The sequence below is a fragment of the Dermacentor albipictus genome, unplaced genomic scaffold, assembly GCF_038994185.2.
Source record: "Dermacentor albipictus isolate Rhodes 1998 colony unplaced genomic scaffold, USDA_Dalb.pri_finalv2 scaffold_33, whole genome shotgun sequence".
Classification (NCBI taxonomy): Eukaryota; Metazoa; Arthropoda; class Arachnida; order Ixodida; family Ixodidae; genus Dermacentor; species Dermacentor albipictus.
The window spans coordinates 1750040-1773410 of NW_027225587.1; the positions used below are offsets into that span (position 1 = coordinate 1750040).

Consider the following 23371-nt stretch of genomic DNA (forward strand, 5'->3'; position numbering starts at 1 on the left):
ATTCTAAATTAAACAAGGTCATGGTCAAACACTGTTTTCATTTCTTCCTTATTCCGTACTCGGCAAAAAAAAAGCATCACCGCCCCTTTTATTCTGTGAAGATGGTCGAACAGCAAAGCTGTGTTAGTTACATCGACTGTTACACCATGCAAGTCAAACTTCTCAAGCAGTCGATACTGCAAATCTTTTGTTTCACCATTCTTTCACCTCCCGGCACTGCCATGCGTTTCTGCTAAGGTGCCTCGATGTATCGCGCCGGCGCCGCGCTACATCGAGGCACCTTAGTTTTGGGTATCGGCCTCCCAGCGCTGCCGTTTAAACTCGGCATCTCTGGCGCGCAGCTCAGGGTCGGCCCTATGACGACGAGCCTGTTCACGAGCCGGCTCTCGCTTACGCTCTCGGTAGGCAGCTTCTCCCTCAGGAGTACGCACTACTCGTGGTCTTTCCATAGTTGCAGCTGCGATAGAATGTGCGTAGCCACTACCCAAAGCTCTGTATATTGGGCGCAAGGGCCACCACTGGAGGTGCACGCGCTGCTATCGTTTTGACGATTGGTTGGATTGGTTTGACGATTGACGTGACTGCTGGCATATCCTGCCGGCGCAAGAAGTGCCGGCAGCCGCGCGCTCCTAGTTTCGCGTTTCGATCGCTGGGCACTGTTCGTTGGCCGCAAACCGCCAGCATAAATTGGTTTCTTTCGCAACGTGGTGGAATCAATCGTCGATAAATTCGATGCCAGTCTGGCCCGATCGTCGAAAATGCACCGTGTGACAACCGCATAATATTCGCGTAAAAGATGGCATTCTCACAGGGGGAAAGGGGTCACTCTAACCCCCTTCACCCTGTTGAGCTGTTCCTTTTCTCTCCCGCTAAGTCACGTGGCCCCTTTTTAGCGAAGTCCGATAACGACGGCACAGAGTCCACATAAACAGCTTCGCTGTAATATAAACCCCGTTTGACACTCCATATAACGTGCATTTCGTAAAAAGATAGTGAGAACCCATGCTGCTTTATTAGATTTCGAAAATGATAGCAAAGCATAAGCGACCGCTACAATAGTGAGATTTAATAATCCTCGTCTCATTGAATATAGCCGATTCCGCCACATTTTTCGCAGCATCTCTGCCAGAATGTGAAAAGGCCAACTTTCCAGTACTTCAACTGCTTAAACTTACCACGTTCGCGCGAGCGTTTCGGTGGATTCTCGCATCCGTTGTGCTAGCACACGACTATTTCGGTCTGTTCGTGCATGCGGGTGCGTGCCACTCGTACACATTTGACGTTGTATGTATACTTCAATCGCTTTGAGCAACGTAGCATCGTAGTATGTCATCTAGAACGTAGGTCGTCATCTGATGCGCTTGTTTGCGTCTTCAATTATTTTTACGGCAATATCTTATTCGGGTATACCTACAAGTGGTCTTAAACAGCGAATACAACTTTAGATATCACTTATAGTGTCCTGCATGGTCAATGCGAGAGACTAAGAGATTACTAAACGCAATGGCGCAAGGCGAGGATGAGAAGTGGACTAGCTCACTGCAAACATCATGAAGTCCGCATCTTTCCTGACGTCGTCCAGCGTATACGAAGAAGGTTCCTTCATGTGTGCCAACAGGAGGCTGTCCATGAACAACGAGCCGCTGCCGTCGCGATTCTTCTGAAGAGCTTCGCCGTCGCCGGTATGACTTGAGAGCTTCTGCAGTTCGTCCTTCCGTCTGTTCATTACCTTGAAAACAAGAACGCACATGTTGTCAAAGTAGTGCTTGTTTTTTTTTCTTTCCTAAATTAAGGTAGCATTCGTTGATATATGTTCACGTCAGTAACTGATCAGCACAAAGGCTGACAAGGACCTATAAACGGAAGGACGGCGCCCTGTTTTCGTCATACTCAAGCTAATTATAGTGCATTAGCAACGAGGACAAACAAGTTGACACACATAATAGGAATACTTGTCTACAACGTAGGGCGTCATTCGATGCGTTTGTTTGCTTCAATTATTTTTACGGCAATATATTATTCGAGTATACTTACAAAGGGTCCTAAACAGCGGGAGCAACTTTAAATATCACTTATAGCGTCCTGCATGGTCAATGAGAGAGACTCCACTTGCTTGTGCTCGTTGTCTGAATACGTTTAAACAATCCCAAGTATGTCTTACCAACAAGGCCGAACATCGACGCTTGTAAATTCTGTTTTTCACCCGACCGTGGCGGCCGCATAGCGATGGGGGCGCAATCCAAAAACGCCAGTGTCCCGTGCATGGGGGACACGTTAAGGATCCCCAGGCGATCAAAAAAATCCGGAGTACCTTACTACGGCGTGCCTCACAATCAAATTCTGAAAGCTGAACAGTCGCTATTTCGATACGAGTGCTGAAGTAAAGCACAAATCTCAGAAAGTGCTCGGCCTGTAATAAAGAAGACTTCCCGGTCATATTCTAGAAATACCCCTTGTACATTCTATTGCGTATTGCCTTGAACCATTCTTTCAAAATAATGTCGGAATAGATTACTCAACATATTCATCCTGAATATGAAGTCATGTGCATGTGCAACTGTAGAGAAGTGGTCTACTCATATTCTTATCATTCATTGTCGAGAAATTCGTCACTAAAGTGATCTAGACTTCGGTGTTGTCACAGACGGTGGGAAGCAACCTTGAAGTGTGTTTTGAATTCCTAGATATTGCGTGACAATCTATGGTGCAGCAGCAGCAATGCAATTTAATACACCTCGTTCCAATTTAATTTCTCCGTTAAGCCTATGAACTACAGTTTTTACCATGTCAAACATGAGGAGACGGTTACCTCTTCCAAGTACATGGGGATGCAACGTTTGTCGCCAAACCATGGTATATCAATAAAAAAAAATTCCTTTCACGTTCGCAACTAACCAGCAGACAATAAAAACCAGCTTGAAAGCGATAATGCCCCATAGCTGCATTCGGGTCACAGGAGGATGTTCACAAGTCAGCAGGAAAACTGCAAGCCCTGTATTCATGTGCAGTGGAACCATTTCCGCGGTGACAGTGTTTGCATGCACATAAATAATTTACTGCCTTCAATCGAGAGCCAGTCTTGAAACATTTTGATCGTCCCACCTTACTTGCACTTGCGCGAATTGCGCATGCGCGCACCATTCGCGCGTGTTGCAGTAATGTTTGCACCCTTGAGGGTGCTGCTTTCTCTCGTGGCTAACACACTCACCCTGAAAGGGTAGCATTGAATGCAGACAAATGAAGTTTTCTTTTTTTTGGCGAACTGTTGTGACAAGCAAGCGTGACGATGCGAAATGATCCAATACAAAAAGGGAGGCCACAAAAGCTGCATGAAATATAGCTTCCACTGTGCAGCTTCGTAGCTTCCTACAATCAGACTTTCGTGTCTAATATTTCGGTGCGCACCAGGCGATCGAAACTAGCACAGTATTCATCTACGGCTTCTCTGATCGCACAGACAATTTGTGCTCGCTGTCACCTGCAATAACATTTTTACAGACTTAACTGTAAGAGTGTTAGTCATGAGAATAACCAACACTCATGAAGGTGCAAACATGTTTACTGCGATAAGTCTATGCGGCTTGCATTCCAGACACTTTGAATATTAATCGCATGGCATTCCTCCGAGGTGCTGTACAGCCAGTGGTTGCTGTTCCCACCGTCACGTTATGCGTCGTCGGTGCTTGGCGCAATAGTGACACTCAGTATGTGGACATAGGCCCACGTATCTTTAATTTATCCTTAATCACCGCATAAGTCCGCTTCTGCGAATTCAAAACAAGCGGGCTAAATTTCATATAATTTCATTCATGTCATGTGGTGTTATTGTCCTCTGCGTGAAAACCGGTAATATATATTCCACCAGCACTTCATAATTAGGCTCGAGAAATCTCCAGAATAAAAGTAAAAACTGGACCTGTTTGTGCATAGAACGTCAGTGTAATAGCGCTGCATCGCAGCCTCGCTGACACTTCTCATTTATTATCTTCAAAATGAAGTACAAACCATTGTTGGATCAATGTCAAAGTTCAGCGACAGCTTCCCGGTAGATTATATATATATATATATATATATATATATATATATATATATATATATATATATATATATATATATATATATATATATATATATATATATATATATATATATATATATATATATATATCCGGGACACTTTTTTTGGTTATAGCTATTCTGGTTTTTGCTATGGGGCATGTGGGGGCCGTGGTGTATGGACATGTCAGAGTGCCCTCAGCTGGTATAGTATTCATTCTCACTCCATTCGACGAAACGAGAGACATGACGATGTATTCATATTCCCTGCACCTAATGTCATCATTACATCAGACCATGTCATGGCCAGTGTCACGTGAAGCATTCCTCATTATGTGAATTATTCCAACAAAACAAAATTATGAGGTTTTACGTGCCAAAACCACGTTCTGATTATGAAGCACCCCGCAGTGCGGGACTTGGGAAATTTTGACCACCTGGGGTTCTTTAACGTGCACCTAAATCTAAGTACACAGGTGTTTTCGCCCCCATCGAAATGCGGCCGCCCTGGCCGGGCTTCGATCCCGCGACCTCGCACTTAGCAGCCCAACACCATAGCCGCTAAGGAACCACGGCGGGCCCATTACTCCAGCAAAGCGAGTCGTGTTCGACAGATGAACGCGACGTGTACAGCGTACGCGGAACCATAGTTCTGGAGCTCTGTTTCGCTGCCCGAAGAAAAGAAACGACACATTGTTAGGTACAGTTTTTTATTTTTTTTAGGAGCCGAAGGCCTCGTAGTTCTTCAGATCATAAACCTAAGTTATTCGGTTAAACCTCTCTAACTTTATCGCCGCTATAATTTAGTCTTACAAAGAGTTGATATCTAGAGAATTGCGAGCATTCGGCGCCTAAAGCAACGTGTAACAGAGCGTCGCTCCTCAGGTAAGGTGTGCTCGCGTCAATGGAACATAGCAACAATGTCAAGCTATATTAAGGGAACTTACGCCGTAGACGATGTCTTCTATCTTTCGAAGGCTTTCCCGAAATAGGCGGCCATTGTGCGTCAAGAAGTAAAGCTCATCCAGCCAAGTCCAAGGTTGAAAGATTCTCATGCTCACCAGCACTGTAAGCCTGCGAGGTACCCAAAGAGACGCGGTGAGATCGTACTCAATCTACACACTCTGTCCAATGGCTCTTCACTAAAGCGTCTTGCTGGGCGAGTTCATTGAACACTAAGGAACGCATAACAATGCAATGAATACAAGAGACACGAACTGCGTTAGCGACACTTCTGTTTGTAGTTTTTGCGAATGAGCTGCAGATGTGCGTCGCTGTTCATTTTTTTAAGTGATCAGAGCCCGCATACGTGTTTACAATTATTTCACATGAATCTCTGAATAAAGAGTTGAAGCTTAGCGCCTGCTCGGTTTATATCTACTCCCTCCTTTTTAAGTGCTTCTTTTCCTTTAGCGCTAATATGCCTTCCTTCGCTAAGACGAGGTATAGAAATGCGGCAGGAATGAACGCTATGAAGGTGACAACGAACATCGGCGTACGGGAACTTAGCCCATCATATCCTCTACTTAAGCATTAGTCCAGTCCACTGCTGATAGGAAAGCAAACACAGTTCACATTTCAATGAAGCATCCTTTTTTTACTTTTTTTCAAGGAACCAATATTACGTTTTGCAAGTCTATGTCAACTCTGTAGAGTATCAGAGGAGCGACTTATGTCAGCAACTCGCACACATAAACAATTCAAGAAGTGTTATTAGCGCTATGCACTGTTTCATCTTCATTTCAGACACACATTAAAATAAAGTTGCGCATCGTTTGATAATAAAAGCCAACTCGATGCCTACGGCAAACCCTTTCGCTCAAGTGGTATATATCGATATGTGCATAATTCAATGGACACTGTTTGGCACCAAATAGCGCACCTGTAATACGAGAAAGTACGGGAAAACTAGCGATTGGATGTATTCACCCTTTGAAAAGGACACTTGCTGCTGTAGTTTCCGGGAAAAAATGCCATATTACAATCTTTCTACTCCGCAAGAAAAGCTTTAAAAAATGCACGAAATTCTAAGTGCCTGCAGAGTAAGCTCAGCATTTGAGCTTGCCACACTTGGTACCACATGCTGTACCTGCTGCTATGGCAGTGTGCCTAAAGATGTAGGGCCTAAAATCGCACGTACAAAAAAAAAACGTTGACGTAATGCAGCATAGGTTAACAGAGCTTCTCGCAAAAATGGTTCACTCCAAATATGTTCCTCAATCATGGAGGCGAGTGCTTATTAAGTTTTCATAGCATCGGTCTTGAGAAAAGAGCTATCCTCGAGCCAGATTGCAGCCAAATGCTGTTTTTATTTCTTTTTCTTTATTTTATTACCTACCTTTCATTTATATTTCAGTGAGGGTTTTTATTGGGGAATTCGGAATGGCAGAGCTTAATTTTTGTGCATGTCTCCATAGCGATCAAACTGTTTAATGTATGCACTTATATGCGTTGTCTATTACAATTCATAATAAAGTTATACACCAGGAGAGTGAACAAAATAATGGCTCACAAATGAAAGTAGGTGCCGTAGTTTCCGTGCTTCTCTCCCTGAACACCCAAGTCTACCCCAAGGGCAACACCTGCGAAAGAGGAAAAAAAAAAGAAGGAAATAGGGAGCTCAGTGAGCTCTTTTAGGGGGTTTTCTTCTCCGTCGGGGGCCGCATGTGGCGCGGCTGAGCGCGGGCCCCATCTTGAATGTGACCTGCATACAATGGATACAGAATCTAGATGCGTCGAGGGTGGATAGTTTCGTTTTCACTCTGTTCTCGCCGCTTAGTTCGGGTTGAAGAAAGAGGCAGTACGAAGGTCAACTCGCTCGCTGCTGCTGTTGTTTTTCCTCACTTCAGCCTTTTTTTACAGCGAGTGGCCGCGCTCATAGAGTGAGATATGTCTGTGTATGCCTGTGCGCGCATGACATCATGCTTGTCAATTTAGTTAGCAAGCGAATCTTTACAAGTTTCTATGGCCGATAAAGCTACTGTCCTTCGTATAGCTGTGGTGGCTAGCCACCATATATAGCTGTCGGATAATTTAATTGCTATCGCAGTCGATACTTCGCCTTTCGGCGGAACTGCTACTTGGGATGCGAAAGCCTCAAAGGGCCCATTGAGCGAGAAAGGCAGCGCCTGTAGCAGCGAAATGGCACCTAAATTCCCATTGGCTGCGAGGCCACGTCAGGTGCGCGCCTCGACATAGCAGAGTGAGCGAAACGGAACACCTGCTGGCGCGCCACATGTTGCGTGAGGGGAGAGGACATCGCCCCGACGCCACGTCACCCCTGCTCTCAGAAGCCTGCGTGATCCGCGCGTTCCTTGTCCGCGCAAGCTTTCGCCTTCGTTCTAACTTCACCCCGATAGTCGCTATAAAGAAATTAATGTGTAAAAGACAGAACAAATTCGAAAAGAAAAGTTTACTGACGATTACGATACTCCCTAAAGCGAAATTTGAGGGCAGCTATATGCGTGTTTTCATTTCGCGGTATATTTATTGGCTGACGCGGACAATCTGTCTCGTGCGGCACATTGCAGACGGAGCGAAATGTGGCGCGACTGCCTCGCTAATAGGGAGATCGTGTGAGGCAGCGCGTGGGTGAGAAGTGGGTGCGATTCACAGCAGCCGCTGCAGACAGATCTCCGCTCATGCCGCGCTTTTTAACGCGAAAGCGTTAGGGAGCTTGTATCGCAGAAATCCGGTGTCGGCGTCGGACGTCGTCTCGGTGAAAAGATTTTCGTACCACGCATACCCAGGCAGTCCATGTGACACAAGAAATTTACTGAACTAATTGAATATCTCAAGCTAAAATAAGTGGGAAAATCGTAAACTATGACTCACACACAACCTACAGACATGATAGCTCTCGGATGTAATTGGACTATACAACAGAACACAGTAAAAAATTGAGTGGCACAATTTTCAAAGCCCGATGGCGCCACCTGCTGCTCCAACGGCTCCGAGCTGCCAAGCGAGGCGACCGCACGTAGACACAGCGCTTACGCTGCTTGCCCTTTGACATTTCTTTGAAGTTCTCACGAAGGAACGGGATGGTGAATTTTAGCTAGCGAATTTAGTCAGCGAACTTCAGCGTCTCGGCAAGATTGTGCTGCAAATCGGAATGGCTGTGGCAAGCGCAACGTCCGCAGGTGGAGCGGATCGTTCGGGTAAATCCGTGTTACCTTTGCATGCGGAAACATTGGTTCTGCGGCTATTCCACTTTGATTTGCACGTCTGACAATACGTCATGAACTAGTAAAAGCCTTGCAGCACGCGATATACTTTACCTCCGCGTTGTAGTGCCTAGAAAAATCTCGTGGTCCGCACCTTGAAAACAGGCGGCATGCCGGAGGGTGGACTAAGCGTAGCGCACGTGCGCGGATGCCCAGATGTGTCCGTTTTTTTTTTTGTCTTGGGATGGCAGAAAAATGAATTAACATTAGTTCAGTCGTGTCGGATCTACTGTGCAATGTATGCATACTTTTTTAACAAACATCGCCGCTTTTTCCTTCTGGCCAGTAGTTACGATAAGCAACAGAAACCAGCTTTCACACGTAAAGGTTTCGAAAAGTTGCTGAAAGGTATTGCGAAATTCCGTGGCGACTAACGCCAGTGCACAAATTCAACCTGTTACGCATGAGTTCGATTGTCATGACCGTCAGATTTTTATAGTGGTGTGAATACTGTCGCGGCATTTACTTGTGAATCAGTTGCGTAGTTCTATGGCGAGAGCCGCTGTACGAAGTCCACCTCAGGTCTTTGTATAATTGTGACCCGTAGACATACACATACACGTACACATAGAGAGACAGGCAAAGATACACAGATACAGAGACAAAAGGACATGAACGGCTGAATATGCCACAGCGGCATAGATCTCGACGTACATCGTGTTCCTCGCAAACGGTGCTCTGCAATCTGCTTCGTTTTCGCTGGTTATTTGCACATCCATATATGACACAGTGACGCCCCGATGGTGTTCTGTACTTGGATGTTGCGGGCACAGACATATTTACACATTGAACACGCCGTAACACACACACGCTACATGCACGCCAACGCATCTTGGCAGCTCAGGGAACATGGCGGCCGGTCGCTGTGTTCCGGAGTACGCGCTCAGCCCATCCGGTTCGAGACTAATGTGTTCTGGTCTATACGAGAAAACATAATTCTGTTTCGCCAAAACTCAGAGAAACCAATTTTCCAGCGTTTCTACCATTCACAAACCAGCCGCGGCGCGCGCCATTTGCACGCGCCGGCGCGTTGGTGTCTCGGGGGCCTTGGAGAGGTAGGCCCGGTTCCTTGCAATACCTCCAGCTGGCGCTCGCCTCCGTTGCATCGCTGCCCACGCAAGAGGCCGCGTTTCTACCAGAAAGCCCGCCTTCGTGCATAGCGTTCGCGATCAGCGTTTCCCGGTACACAATACGGTTGCATACGCTCCAGTTCGGGGAAGCGTGAGAAGCAGCCAGGGATATTGAATGTTATCACGTTCCACACAAAGGCGAAGCTTAGCGTTCCTCGAAACGTTTTTTCGTATATGGTATCGTTGGCGGCATCGATGATCATACGACGTGCACTACTCTGGCACCATCTCGTAGCCATCGTCACCGTAGAGCAAGTCTTGCGCGGCACTACGCTTTTGTTTTCACGCTTTTACTATGCCCTCCTGCTCCGCTTGCTTCCTCGCGCTCTCTATACTATCGCCGTCTTTCATACGCATTCGCTCTTTCATCCTTCACTTCCCTCGTTCGCTCGGTTACGAGAACACCGAGCGACGACGACGACGCTCGCCGCAGGAACAAGTTCCTAACAACTGCGCTCTAAAACGTTGGTGGAAGTGAGCTTCGAACCTACTACCCCACGCTCAGAGCGCCTCCTAGGCGGTAGGCCTATGCACTCTGCTCTATCACATCATCCTACTGGTCTGAAATTTCCATTGCCAAGCCCGGCGAGACGAAAAAGGTGACGTAAAAATCACCGCAGCTTATTCGGGGGCGTCCTTATTTGATTATATGGCAGTCGGGCAAGGTAGCATGACCTCACGGATTGAAGTGCACCGGCTTTGTGCTGTCTAGGAGGCGCTCACCAAGCACCTCAATGCACTCGCTTTGTCGCGAGTCATGCGAAATCATTTATGTACAATTGAATGCAGCTTAGCGGTCCTTCGAGTTTTTCACTCCGATTCAAGTTTTGCGACTAGATTGGTGTGGGTCATTATTATTATTATTATTATTATTATTATTATTATTATTATTATTATTATTATTATTATTATTATTATTATTATTATTATTCAGTTTCTACGTTCGCACCGTGCTACGTGGGGGAGTACTTTAAGCGCATCGAATTCCAACACAGGGGCAGTGCGCATGCACACGTTCTTTTATCGCTGAATGCGGTGCCTGATAAACACGGGCCGCACATACAAGCCTCGACGAAGCTGAGAGAGCGAAACCGAACGTCTGCTGCCATGACAGCGCGCCAGGTGTGACGTGAGAGAAGAGGGCAACGCTGCGATGTGCCTCTGCCTCTTCGCTCATTTTGCTGCGTTCTTCCGCGCCCTTATTTTGTCTACGGTGTGCTGGAATTCTAAAGCCACGTTCCGCTACTGCCAGGGTTGCCGCGTCCGACGATGTAGATGCTTCAGAATGCATAGCGGTACGTGCTGCTCAATCCACCAAGCAGCAGCAGCCTACGGTGCTATCGGTGCATGCCACCCACGTCCTCCGCGACGAGAGATCGAGGAAGCAGCAGCACCCGCCAGCGTGCTTACAATTGCTAGTAGGTACAGCGGGGCGTGGCACTTGCGGAGACGATGGACGTTTGCGCGCGCGCGCGAGTAAGAGTGGGTGCGAGAGATGAAATGTAGGGACTTTTGCTCCTTGAATATACAACTCTGCCTAGGCATTATTACCGAGGAGCTTCTTAGTGCGTCTTGTATGCGCTTGTCCCTAGGCCTGCCGGTAGAAGTCGCTGGGCGCGGTAGTGCTGAACGTAGCATCGCAAGTTGGCGGCTCGACAGAATTATATTTATTCAAGCGTGTTTTTTTACTAATTAAAACAACGTGTCATTATTTCGCATTATTCGTGGTGGCTCCAGGACACCAAAGCAGCAACGGGGACATCAAAGCTAGAACCCGGACTGGTCCGTGGGTTGGGGCTCGCAGAGGCCTGCGCGTGCCAGGGGAGTACAAGATCGGCTGTCCGCTATCGCGCACAGCCAATTTTTTTATGCGAACATCCCCTGGCACGCTTCGGCCACCACGGCCCCAACCCACGGGCCGCCCTGCTTCCAGCTTTGATCCCCCCGCTACCCCTTGGGTGCCCCGGAGATCCTACGCCGCCTGCTTTAATATAACCTCAGTTACTCTCCTGGGGTCCCCATTTGTCGTTTACATATGCCCTCCTGGAGCAGTGCTTGTAAAAAATGCAATCTATCGTCACGACTAAAAAAGCGACCCGCGCAGTCAGAACCTTGCGCTTTCAGACACAGCGATCACCAAATGGGGCGTTTGAGCCCATGGCTTCACCGCGCGGGCAACCAGCGGCGGAGCGTAAACAAACTGGACCGCACTCCGCAATGCCAGCATGCCTAGGGGACAAAAGCATACAACACGCGTTTAGAAACATCCTCCGTTGTGCCTAGGCAGACTCACACATTGAAGGAGCAAAGGCCCCGAGATTTTCTCTCTCGCGCCTGCGCAGAAACCTCGAGTGCCGTGAAAAGTGCCACGCCCCGCTGTACCTACTAGCAATTGTAAAAACGCCACCCGCCAAGGCCGGCATACGCACGCAGTAACTAAGCCAACTGGGGTTGAAAAACAGCCACGTCGTGGTGGTGCCCGCTTCCCTCACGCAACACCTGGCGCGCTAACGTGCCAGACGTTACGTTTCACCCGCTATGCTCCGTCGAGACGTGCTCGTGATGTGAAATTGCAGCCAATAGAAATTTAGGTGCCGTTTCTCTGCTACGGACGCGGGATTTCTCGCTCAATGGGTCATTTAGTGCTTTCGCATCAGAAAAAGCAAACGGGAAAAAAGAATGCTAGCATATCGCCGTAAAACCGCCTCACGGGACTGGTGGTGATGCAGCCTCAGAGCGCAAGGAATCGCTGCAGGTCCCGGTGTCAGAGTTCATGTGGGGCGCCATTTACACCCCGAAACGTCTGGTTTGATGTTTGTGTCGCGAAAAAAAAAAAGGTTCGTTTACTGTTTGAAAGAAATTTTCTTTGGATATAATGGGAGGTAATATAGACACGCGTTCCTGCGATGATTTGAACAGAAATGTTATTTCCTTTTTATGTCTATTACTTTGACGTATTCGTTCAGTAGCGGTCTCCGGAATATAGAAGTTCAGGCTAAACTCTCAGCCTTTTCTATTATAATAAATTTCTCTGTCTGTTTTGTTATATCCCGTTTGATTATAACTAGGTTCAACTACTGCCTCCTGTCCCTCCCACCATCGCATTCCTTTTTGTACCTTTATCACTTCTTCCATTGTTGTTTTATTTATTTCTCTTTTTGTTTTGTTTTTACATTAATGCCCTCCGCGCTATTTGATAAAAGTAGTAATAATGCCCTCCGGGCAAATGTGGTGATCTAAATTAAGAAATAAATAAACTAATTCCTTTTTCTTTGAAGAGCTGTTCTATATCCTCACTCGGGGCCCCCAGGGCATGCTCTTGGATCGACCAGTGTCCCATCTTCCTGATCACTGATATCTATTTGTCCATCGCCACCATTACACTCACAATTAGGATGACACGCATGAAGTGTCATTTCAATTCAAACAGCGCAAACGTTAGCACAGAAACATGTTTCTAAATTGTGACAGTTGCAAAGTGAAGCGCAATGACAGCCAAGAGAATTGGTGGATAATAATGTAAGCAGACCACCTGAATAAGGAATCCGCTTAGGCTGCACATGCGTGCTTAAATAGAGAGTGTCCTCATTACGTGCTCACGTCCAATAATGTCCAAGGCGCACATTTGCACGTTGTCGAGGCATCGTATGGGCTCGTCAGGCGCCTCCTTCAGCATCTTCTCTATGCGCGCCACCAGGCAGTCGGCGTTCTTCCCGATGAAGTCGCAGTAGTTTTGCGTGGCATTTGCTTGGAAAGCTTGCATAAACACCTTGCGTTTGGACTTCCATGGATCACCGCCACTGCGTTGAAATGCGAAGGAGATGTATTGTTCAAGTCAAGCCACAACAGCAGTCCTCCCTCTGCTTTCCTTTCACAATGACTATTTAGGTGCTTTTTTGATACCTTCTCGTACCCCACTGTTCTGTTGACTAATATGCGATACTGTGTCGTAGTTATCTTGCTTATCCCCAGACTCACTGTGATATTTTTACTGCGTTAATTTAATAACAACAGAGATCGCCAGCTTGCGAAAGCTGCTTTGAAGCAATTCAGTAATCGCTGAAGAACATGAGACTGCGACTAGCAATATGAAGCGCCTTACTTTTATTTCACTCTGGAATTTATGTGTTGCGGTTAATAACGTACCATGTGACGTCGCGAATGGTAAGCGGAGCGAATAGTACTGAATCACGAACACAAGCCACTGGCGGTGAAATGAGTTAGTGCGATTGGCACTGCAAGTAGCCGTAAGTATAAAGGAGAAAAGTGCGCTCGAAATGGCCATGGTGGTCGACGCATCTTTCCAGGTGCACGTGTGGCGCTACGATTAAGGCAGACTGGAGACTGAAACTAGCACTACAGGAATTTTATCTGGCTCTTTGGAAGACATCCGTCAAGTCCAGTGGGTGATTTTGGTTAATAAGCGAATGTGTAGTATTTTGGTGCACATTCTCACGTTTTTATTACCTTCCATTTCTTACAATAACAAATGAAAATTATAATGATGATTGCAGGAAGTCACTTACATCATCAACAGGCTCTTATGACCAAGCCACGGCTTTAGGAACTTGTACAGGAAGGGCTTGTCAGACTTCACTTTGCCCGTGAGAACAGCCTGGCATAAACAAGCAAGGACAGAGTAGGGAAAACCTCGTGTAGACATTTAGTAAATGTATACCACCGAAAAAAAACAATAAGACTTCGTAAACGTAAAGTGCAACCTCAATTTATTTCAGTGTATTACCAACTGGCCTAAATTCCCACCAGCTTCTTTTTAATTTCCACATCAGTGAGCTCTATCAGGGCCGCACTCGAGATGTAAATCTAGGGCTATTTATAAAGCGATAGGTTGCTTTGGCTCTTGCTCACAATTTGCTGCTGGCTGGCCTAGTAGACAACTTGAGTCTCTGGGTATGTGCCACTGGGTATGCGCCCAAACAGGGAACTCTGACTCTGCGTATGGGATATCAGTGTGTGCCCGTCATTGGGCCAGTGCCCCAGAATGGGTGTGCCAAGGTGAGACTTTCACTCACTTTGGATGTGCGTCGGCCGATCTTGCACAATAAAAACCGCGAGGAGAGCAGGGAGACGATAGAGAGGGCGCAGTTGGAGAGAGGGAGGGGAGCAAAGCACTTAATTCTTTGGCGCGCATGCGGTTGACGCCACGCACTAGGAGAGGAGGAGGTGATCACTGTGACGAAGTTTCAGCCGGGATACTACAGGGATAGCGGGTGTTGCCGCAGTTTCAAGTGGGGTGCTGTGATGACAAAATATACTGGGTCTTGATATCTCATAGGCATCGCAATCACCCTCATCGGAATGCTGCTGTCGGTAATCAAGCCAGCGACGTTGGTCTCTACAGCACAGCACTATAACCATTGAGCCATCTTCACATGCGATTTGTTTTATAAATGCTGACTCAATATATTGTCTCATTTGGGGATCCCTGAGGAGGGCGTAGGATTCTTGAATGAAGTGCCTATCAGCAGTGTAAAGTGCATAATAAAGTCTTCATATAAGAAAAACAAAAGTACGAAAATAATTACCTGCACAGCATCAGGCGTGTGTATTCCCACGACAGGAATGATTCCCAGGTACACCTTGAACGTCTTGCCTTCGTATAGTTTGGACAGCTCAGTAATAACGCTGAAGATAGCTGGAAGCGAAGAAGGACAGTTATGTTGCCAACAGTTAGGTTGTGGTACAAATATAGTAAAGCATCAGACCCTGAACCAGGGTACGGCAATGCTAATTTTGAATACACACAGTTTTCCAGTGATGGGCGTCTCTTATCACGCCCTTTCCATCAGACGACCTTCCCATTGAGTTTCCGACCATTCTGCTCAGCCGCCATCTTGTTCGTGCGGCAACGTCGCCTGCTTCGTTTTTTTCTTTGATACTCTCTTCGCGAAGCTATCTGTTAATCCGGCTTCGTCAGAATTGGAACTATACTTAAGATGGCCGCTGATTGCTTGACTGTCCATCTAGCCGCCAACGGCGACTATTGGAACACATGTTCTAATCTAGAAGAGCCAGACGCTGAACTTGGCAAGTTTCGAAAACTTTTACTGTCGCCGCGAGTGCCAAAATACGAAAGAAATTACCGACGATTACGTTACTTCCTAATGCGAAATTTGAGCGCAGCAAATGCGAGCCTTTGTTTGCGTTTGGCCTCGGCCTCGGCCGCGCGAACGGTAGAGTCTTCTCTGCGACGGCGATGAGCTTCTGCTTCAGCCTCGCTTACTGCTGGTTGCTCTCGACGGCGGCGATGAGCCTCCGCTTCGGCGGTGCGAACGGCAGGGTCTTCTCGGCGGGGGCGATGAGCTTCTGCTTCAGCCTCGCTTACTGCTGGTTGCTCTCGACGGCGGCGATGAGCCTCCGCTCCGGCGGCGCGAACTGCAGGGTCTTCTCGGCGGCGGCGATTCGCTTCTGCTTCAGCCTCGCTTACTGCTGGTTGCTCTCGACGGCGGCGATGAGCCTCCGCTTCGGCGGCGCGAACGGCAGGGTCTTCTCGGCGGCCGCGCTTAGCCTCTGCTTCGGCGACGCGTACTCCTGGATCATCTCGACGGCGGCGACGGTAAGCTTCTGCTTCGGCGGCACGCACCTCTGGATTCTGACGGCGACGGCGCTGGGCCTCTGCTCTGGCAGCTCGTTTAGCAGCAGCAGCAGCAGCAGCAGACGGAGGACTTCCATCGGTCGTCTCGCTCATGGCTCAGAAAGAACTGGCAGATAATTTCGCAGTGGCGAACGGCAGCGGCAATTTCGGCTCGGGCGGTGCACATATACAGATCCGCCGCCACCGATCTGGCTCTCTGATTGCCACCGCACAGGGCGAACGGCAGCGGCAATTTCGGCTCGGGCGGTGCACATATACAGATCCGCCGCCACCGATCTGGCTCTCTGATTGCCACCGCACAGGGATTGCATTGGAGGAGGAGCGAAGAAAGGAATTAAGTTCGAGCCGGCGCTTTGACAACCGGAGACTCGCAGGAAGAGGGGGGAGGGGGGCGGCGTGTACACCCAGCGGCAAACGATGGGGGCAGAAGCGCGCGCAGCAAGCGGACAACACGATAAAAGGAGGAGGGAAGAGATAGCAGCGACTGACTGATGCCGCTGACGCCGATAGTGAGTCAACCCCAGCTGCGGAGTTGGTTTCAGGGACAACGCCGCCGATGCCGACACAAACAATATGATACCCTCGCTTCCGCAGCGCTAAGAACCAGGTCTAGCCGTGGGAAGGTGGTCACGTATTCGTCGACGTGCCGGGGCCTACGTGAAATAACCGGCGCGTCGGCAACTGAAGAGCACCCTATCCGCCACACAAGAACAGGGGGGGGGGGGGGGACCCTTTCCTCCTCTTTCTGCATGGCGGCGACGGTGTTCTATGCAGTCACGTTATCTTGACTCTCTAGCGGCGTCAGCGGCATCCAGCGGTATCAGTCGGTCGCTGCTAGCGCTGGGGGGATGAAAGGGGGGCGGAGCTGCTTACGAGGCCGACGACAACGCCGACGACGACGCGAAACCCAGGAACGGACGCCAAAGAGCTGCGCTCTAAAAATACTCGAAGTTCATGACGTCACAATGGTATGCTCACGCTTGGTTCTCGGCGCGAAGTTCAAGAAATGCAAGTTGGGCATTCATTTTATGTTCTGTTTATCAAACTCTTGCCACGATACTAACGAAAATAGAGTTTTTAAAGGTTCGTTTATCAATCCATTCTGAGTTTGTCATTTTCGTCAGAGTGGTCAGAACTGGCCCTTGCGCCAATAAAGGCCATTAACTATTCGTTCAATTCTCTTTAGTGTCCCTTTGAAAGCCGTTCTTATTAAGGAATTCTGGCGCGTTTTTTACTCACCGATGAGTAGCAGCGATGCATATCTGCTACACGCCAGTCAAGCGCGTGCATGTGGTCATTCGTTCGTTCGCAGAAGCTTTCTCGAAAGTGCGTTCGACCCGTGTCTCAATGTCATTGCGACTCACACGCAGCGACAAATAACGAAGTTATTCGCGTTCAAACCGGGTCTAGAAGTGTAGGCAGTATAGGCGTTTCCGTGTCGCCTTCACTGATAATATCTTCGCAATAACGACTAGCCGGAGCTTGTGCTTACGAATCGGTCTAGCGTAGGAAACAATATGTGGGTAGTTTCCTGCGCTATACCGGTTCGTGAGCACGAGTGAGAGAGTATTTATAACTTTACCCGTCATAATTTCATGGTATTCACAATTTACAAGCTGTTCTAGCTTCGACGGGGCGGCCGGACGGAGGATCTACGGCATGAGGCCTAAACAGCCGGGGCGCGCAGCGCCGCAAGGAAAAGCCGGACTGCTTCAGTCGAGGACCAGACCAAGAATAATTTTATTTCGGTGAGGGGAAACGCTGCAGGCAACTTACAGTGTTTGGCGCTGAGTGGCGCCCTGACGTAAACGACCCAAAACCGAAACGAGAAGCCAACACAGGATGCCACATCACCACTCCCTTGAGAGGAAAATGCGCTACTCGCTCCCCTCGCAACAAAAGGAAGTCATGAGTTGCAGAAGAACACATGTTAGCACTGTAACACGCGTGTTTGGTGATGTCATCTTTATAGAATAGAAAATGACATCTTTGGCTTCCCCACTTTAAGAAAAACACACAACATGAAAACTGAAAATGAACACGATTGCACTACAGTTCTGTGGAGTTTCAGTACCCGTCTTGGGAAGACGATGAGATGCAGACTTGCACACACAGATGACACACGAAAAAGGGTTCACAGAGCACAAAAGTAGACAGTACAAACGTCTGTGTACCCCCTGGGACAGCACTGATGGGTGGCTCATTCGCCCTGAGCCTCACTCGAGGCAGCTCTGTGGCTGTCGTGAAGTGAACATTGTGCGTAAAGGCCCTTTACACTCCAAGTTGGGATAGCCCCCCGTAAGGATGCTAAAGGACTAAGTAATGTTCAAAAATTGTTTGGCATGAAAGGCCAATTCGTATGGCGGTCAGTACCGTAGTAATGATGTGCGTACTGTACGATTACACTACAAGAAACGTAATGTATCCCCTATACCAGTAGTAACTGGAAGGAAAAGTGGGAGACAATCATCAAGAAAAGGGTAGTCGCTAGAGTGACTCTTTTCTGTGAGGTTCTCAAAAAAATCCTGTCGTGCAGGGCATTTCACATGTTTGGATACATTCCAACGTTTGCCATTTTCAAGCTTGAAAGTATTGCATCGTACCCTACAGTAAATCTTAAATGGACGCGAGTATTTAGGATCAGGCGTTCTGAAGTACGTACTCGGACAAGATCTCCTGGATGAAATTGATAGCATTCCGTTGCGCGACGATGGTCCACGTACGTCTTAACACTTTTGGCGTAAGAGCCGAATTCGCATGCAACCACTTCCTTAATAGTCTGGAAGCTGTATTCAGTATCCTGATCCCAGACAAACGGTTGCCCTTGCTTTAGCAGTTTCCTAAGTGGTTCCGCCAATTCACTGTAATCCGGGATCAGCTTAGAGTAGTATCGCGTGAGACCAAGATATGAATGCAGCGACCAATCAGGTGGTTGCGCTGCATCAACAATTGAGTGAACTTTGTTTGCCAGCGGGAAAATGCCGTTTGCACTGAACCTAAGTCCAAGAAAAGTGAGCTCTGGGACACTGTATACACACTTTGCATTTAGCTCCATGCCAGCAGCTGAGATTCTGGATAGCGCAGTTTGCAGATTTTTATCATGTTCAGCTTGTGTGCGTGTGCAGTTCCAAATCAAAACATCACTGAGGCAGCACAAGGTACTTGGACAGTCTTTTAAAACAGATGACATTATCAGCTGAACAGCGAAGGGCGCAGATGCCAATCCGAAACTCAAACGCTTGAAGCGAAAGAGATCATCATGAGTGATGAAAGTAGTAAGCTGACGGCTTTTCTCGGACAATAAAACATGATGATAAGCGGACTGTAAGTCCAACTTACTGAACACCGTAGCACCAGCGAGTCGATGCAACATTTCGTCAGCCCTCGGTAGGGGAAAGCAGTCTAGGACGATAGCCTTGTTGGGTTCTCTAATATCGACGTGAAGTCGAATGGAATTGTCCTTCTTTCGAACCACAAGCGGAGAAATCCACTCGGATGCTGAGACTCGTTCGATGATATTAGCTGATTCCAGCCGTTGCAGTTCTGCGGAGACTTGCTCACGCAAAGTCCAAGGTAGAGGACGCAGTTTCGCCGAGACTGGTTGCACTGAAGCTCGAAGATGAACGTCGTGGATGAAGCCTTTTACAAGTCCCGATTGTCCTGAGTACGGCTGGGCAAACTCCGAGGAAGCGTTGTGCGTAAGAGACGGAAGCTGAACGCTTGGGTCAGCTGAAACTCCTGACACTTGTTGGCATGTAGCGAAAACAAGCTGCGTACGTGGTGAGGTGAACCACATCGGTAGCAGTGAGCCATGGTACCGCAGGAGTACCGGGTAGCTCCAGGAAAGGCGGCATGGGGGGTACGAACGCCATGCTGGGCATCAAGAACAAAGGCGGAGGAGTAGCGGTTGAAGGAGGAGACGTAGTTGCGGCGTCTTGCATGCCGGAAGCAGAAGGTGGAGCAGAAGTAGTACGGCAAGGGCACGTAGGAAGCGGAGTAATGGTTTACCTCGTCGCCAGTTTGTTGTATCTTCGGCGGGGCTGCTGGACGGAGGATCTACGGCATCTACGGCATGAGACCTAAACGACCGGGACGCGCAGCGCCGCAAGAAAAAGCAGGAATGTTCCTGTCGCGGACCAGGCCAAGAATCATTATATTTCCGCGAGGGGAAACGCTGCAGACAACTTACAGAGTTTGGCGCTGAGTGGCGCCTTCGTGTTAACGACCCCAAACCGAAACCAGAAGCCAACACAGGATACCACAAGCTTTTCCGTTCGTAATAGAGTCGTTGGTCATTAGTCCTCCGCTAACAGTCACGAGTTGCCTGCGCTTGTTCTTGCGAACCATTCTGCTGAAACGAATTAATTGCTTTGCGAATTTGGCTGCTGATGCTGATCGTGCTCATTAACGGTAGTTAGCTGCAAAGTACTTAGCCGCTATCTTCGTATCATTTGAATGACGTTAGCTGCAAAAATGTCATGTTAGGGTGTTGTGTCCACCAAGTGTGCGACGTGGCAAGTTCGAGGTTAATATGTGCGATGCTTAACCGTTCCCATGAGAGAACAAAACAAGAGATCAGCGTGGAAGCTGCTGTAGTTCGACAGAAGTATGCGTAGCTACTAGTCGGAATTGTAAAGTTTACCTGATTAAATTGTAATCGTCATTAGGAGTAGCTGAATCTTGAAAAATCGCAAAAGTACAGTTTGAGGAGCTCTAGAGTGTCTCCGAAATTTCCAGATCATCACTGTGAGATAACGGCAATAACTATCGGCTTGATACTTGTCTCTAGGAAAAATAAACAACATTATTCAGTGGTTTCAGTAGACTAAGGCAGCGTAGTTTGAGCAAACTAAGGCGTCGAAGCAAGCGCAGGTGGATTTGCATGCGTCATAGTCGGAAGCGCAATTGCTGAGATGTAGTGAGTCTGACGTTACGCCGACACGTGGGTACGGTTCTGTAGAGAAATGAGAAATGGTTTGATGCACGGAGTTGAAGGGAAGAGAGGAGGGGGAGAGACTGCGTGGAATTTTCTTGATAAATGGAGTAGTGATTTTAAGTTTTACGAAATTTTTAAAAATCGCCTGTATCAAATAGCATAATTCTCCTTGAGATAGATTATTTGAAGAGGTATAGACTCCTAGCACGAGAAATGGAGACACATGTTTGACGAATTACCAAAAATAACTAAATAATTTCTTAACTGATTACTTTGCGGCACATACTGCAACTTACGAATAGCAGTTGATGAGATTGCAAGATATATCCGCTTGAAATGAATTTTCAGGAGACACCAGTACAAAATTGTGGAAAAATAAGACGAAAACACACAATGCTTTCTCCTCATCAGCTCATGTTTTTTGGGGAAGTTTCTCACTGAATTTTTTGCTTGTGGGTGCCTAACTTCATTACCGACGGATCCGGGAAGTTGTGAGCTACAACTGGATACCAGACTGTTGCCAACGAGCGGACGTTTTCAAATTTTACGGCTCTTTTTCACTTCGACCGCGCCGCAGGCGGACGACAATAGTTCGTCGCGGGAAGCCGCTTCCGGCCTTTTGGCCACTCGGTAAGACTTCTTCCTATAGAATACACTGTGCAAGGGGAGTTACTTCCCACCGACGATTTTCTAGAGGATTCCGGCTGGCAATGAGCCGGCCAAAGACACCATTTGACGAAATCGTTGAAAGGAAGGCCCAGCAATGGAGCTAGGCTTAGCGCGGTACCCGGGCTGAACGACTGTGGTAGGACCCGAGCTGGTGTCAAGAGCCGCATTATTCGTCGTGGAAAAATGCCACCGCTTCCCAGGGAGGACATCGTAATTGTGATCAGAGTGAGGGGTGGCCTGAATATATCCACGATAGGTCCGACTGTGGTGGCGGATGCAATCAACATCACAGCTTGCATCGAGGATTCGAAGCGTGCAGCGGACACGATCGGCCCTTACTATCAACAGAATATCGTCGTGGTCAGCGCCCCCGAAGAGGAGAATGCAACCAAGTATGTCAAGATCAAGAATATTTTGGTCGCGGATCGTCTGCACGAGGTAGCGGCATACCGCAAGACACCATATGCTACGCGCAAAGGTGTAATACGAGACGTTGCCCGTTGTGACGGGCCAGAGGTGTTGCAGCGCAAGTTTGTTAATGCAAGAAACCCCCTGTCGCTGGCAGATCAAGGACCATCATAATTACCTTTGACGGATACTGGGTACCCAACTACGTCAGGTATGGCAATGCATTGGTCAGATGTACTTTATATCGTAAGCAGATCGACATCTGCTACCTTTGCGGAAGGCTCGGCCATCAAGCCGCCGTATGTCCGACGCCCAGCGAAGCCATATGCAGAGGATTTGGAGCCTCGAACCTAGACGAGCAGCATCAGTGTATGCCTAAATGAAAGTTGTGCGGTGAGAGGCATCTCACGGCAGGGAAAGAATGCAGACAACTCTATAAAATTCCATAGGTCGTTCGACGTCGTCGAAAAGAACGAGCCAGAGCCGAAAGTAGCCGGATGAGAAGCCCTACCCCGGATTACCGCGGTGCCCAGCTCCAGTTCCCGGAGCTCGACCAGCATCGCCCCCCGCAACCAGCCCAAGAGGGAGGTCGCCGCCACTCCAGATCGCGGTCTAGGAGTCGCCACCATTCCAGGAATTTATGCCGCAGCCGTTCCCGTGTTCGCTTCAGGGGACAATCTGCTTCTGTGGCTCGCTTCGAGCCCAGAAGCCGATCCAGGTCCAGATCCAGAGTCCTGGGACACCATCAGCAGCAGCAGGTCGTCCACAAGGAGGACCGCCCCACTTGGGTAGATCAGGTCCGTGGAGGACCGTTGGAGGTGATGTCGAGGTCGCTGCCAGAGCGTGATGATAGTTTGGAAAAGATCACGAGATTAGAGAGCAAGAACGCGTTCATGAGGTAGAACATTAATAGGCTAATGGCTGAGATATAGAATAAGGGCGCTAGGCACTCGAAACCCACCGCTATCGTATACGCGGAAATTCTGGAAGTCGCGATGGCCGAGGGTAACGACGAGTCACGACCCCTGAAGAAGAAGGCAATAGCTTGCGATCAGGAGAACGTGTCACGTAAAGCTAAATCACAGGTGCTCTCAACGAAAGTATGAAACATTTAGGTGAAAGGATCACTGAGATGCAAAGCAAGATGACGACGTTAGAACCAAACACCAAGCAGCAGTTGGCCAAAATGGAATCCTTTCTCGAGTTTTTTGTGGGCCCGGTAGCTCCACCGAACCCACCGATACGTCTTTCTGACCCAGCAGCTAACAATGTAGCCACGATTCTAGCACCACCTAGGATGGGTGTCCAACTCGTAAGAGATGGCCCCATC

General features: G+C 48.2%; 1 protein-coding gene across 1 annotated transcript in view; it reads right to left on the bottom strand.

Annotated features, from left to right (window-relative positions):
• LOC139052771 (cytochrome P450 4V2-like) overlaps positions 1–19461 on the bottom strand; it is a 28216-nt gene extending 8755 nt beyond the window's left edge. The window contains exons 1-7 of the mRNA XM_070529850.1: positions 19368–19461; positions 14959–15068; positions 13939–14027; positions 13013–13212; positions 6569–6638; positions 5004–5130; positions 1541–1729 (exon numbers count right to left, since the gene is read on the bottom strand). Coding sequence (XP_070385951.1) covers positions 1541–1729; positions 5004–5130; positions 6569–6638; positions 13013–13212; positions 13939–14027; positions 14959–15068; positions 19368–19401 — 819 coding nt within the window. The 5' untranslated portion in view covers positions 19402–19461. The remainder of the gene's footprint in view (positions 1–1540; positions 1730–5003; positions 5131–6568; positions 6639–13012; positions 13213–13938; positions 14028–14958; positions 15069–19367) is intronic.
• Positions 19462–23371: the final 3910 nt, after the last annotated feature.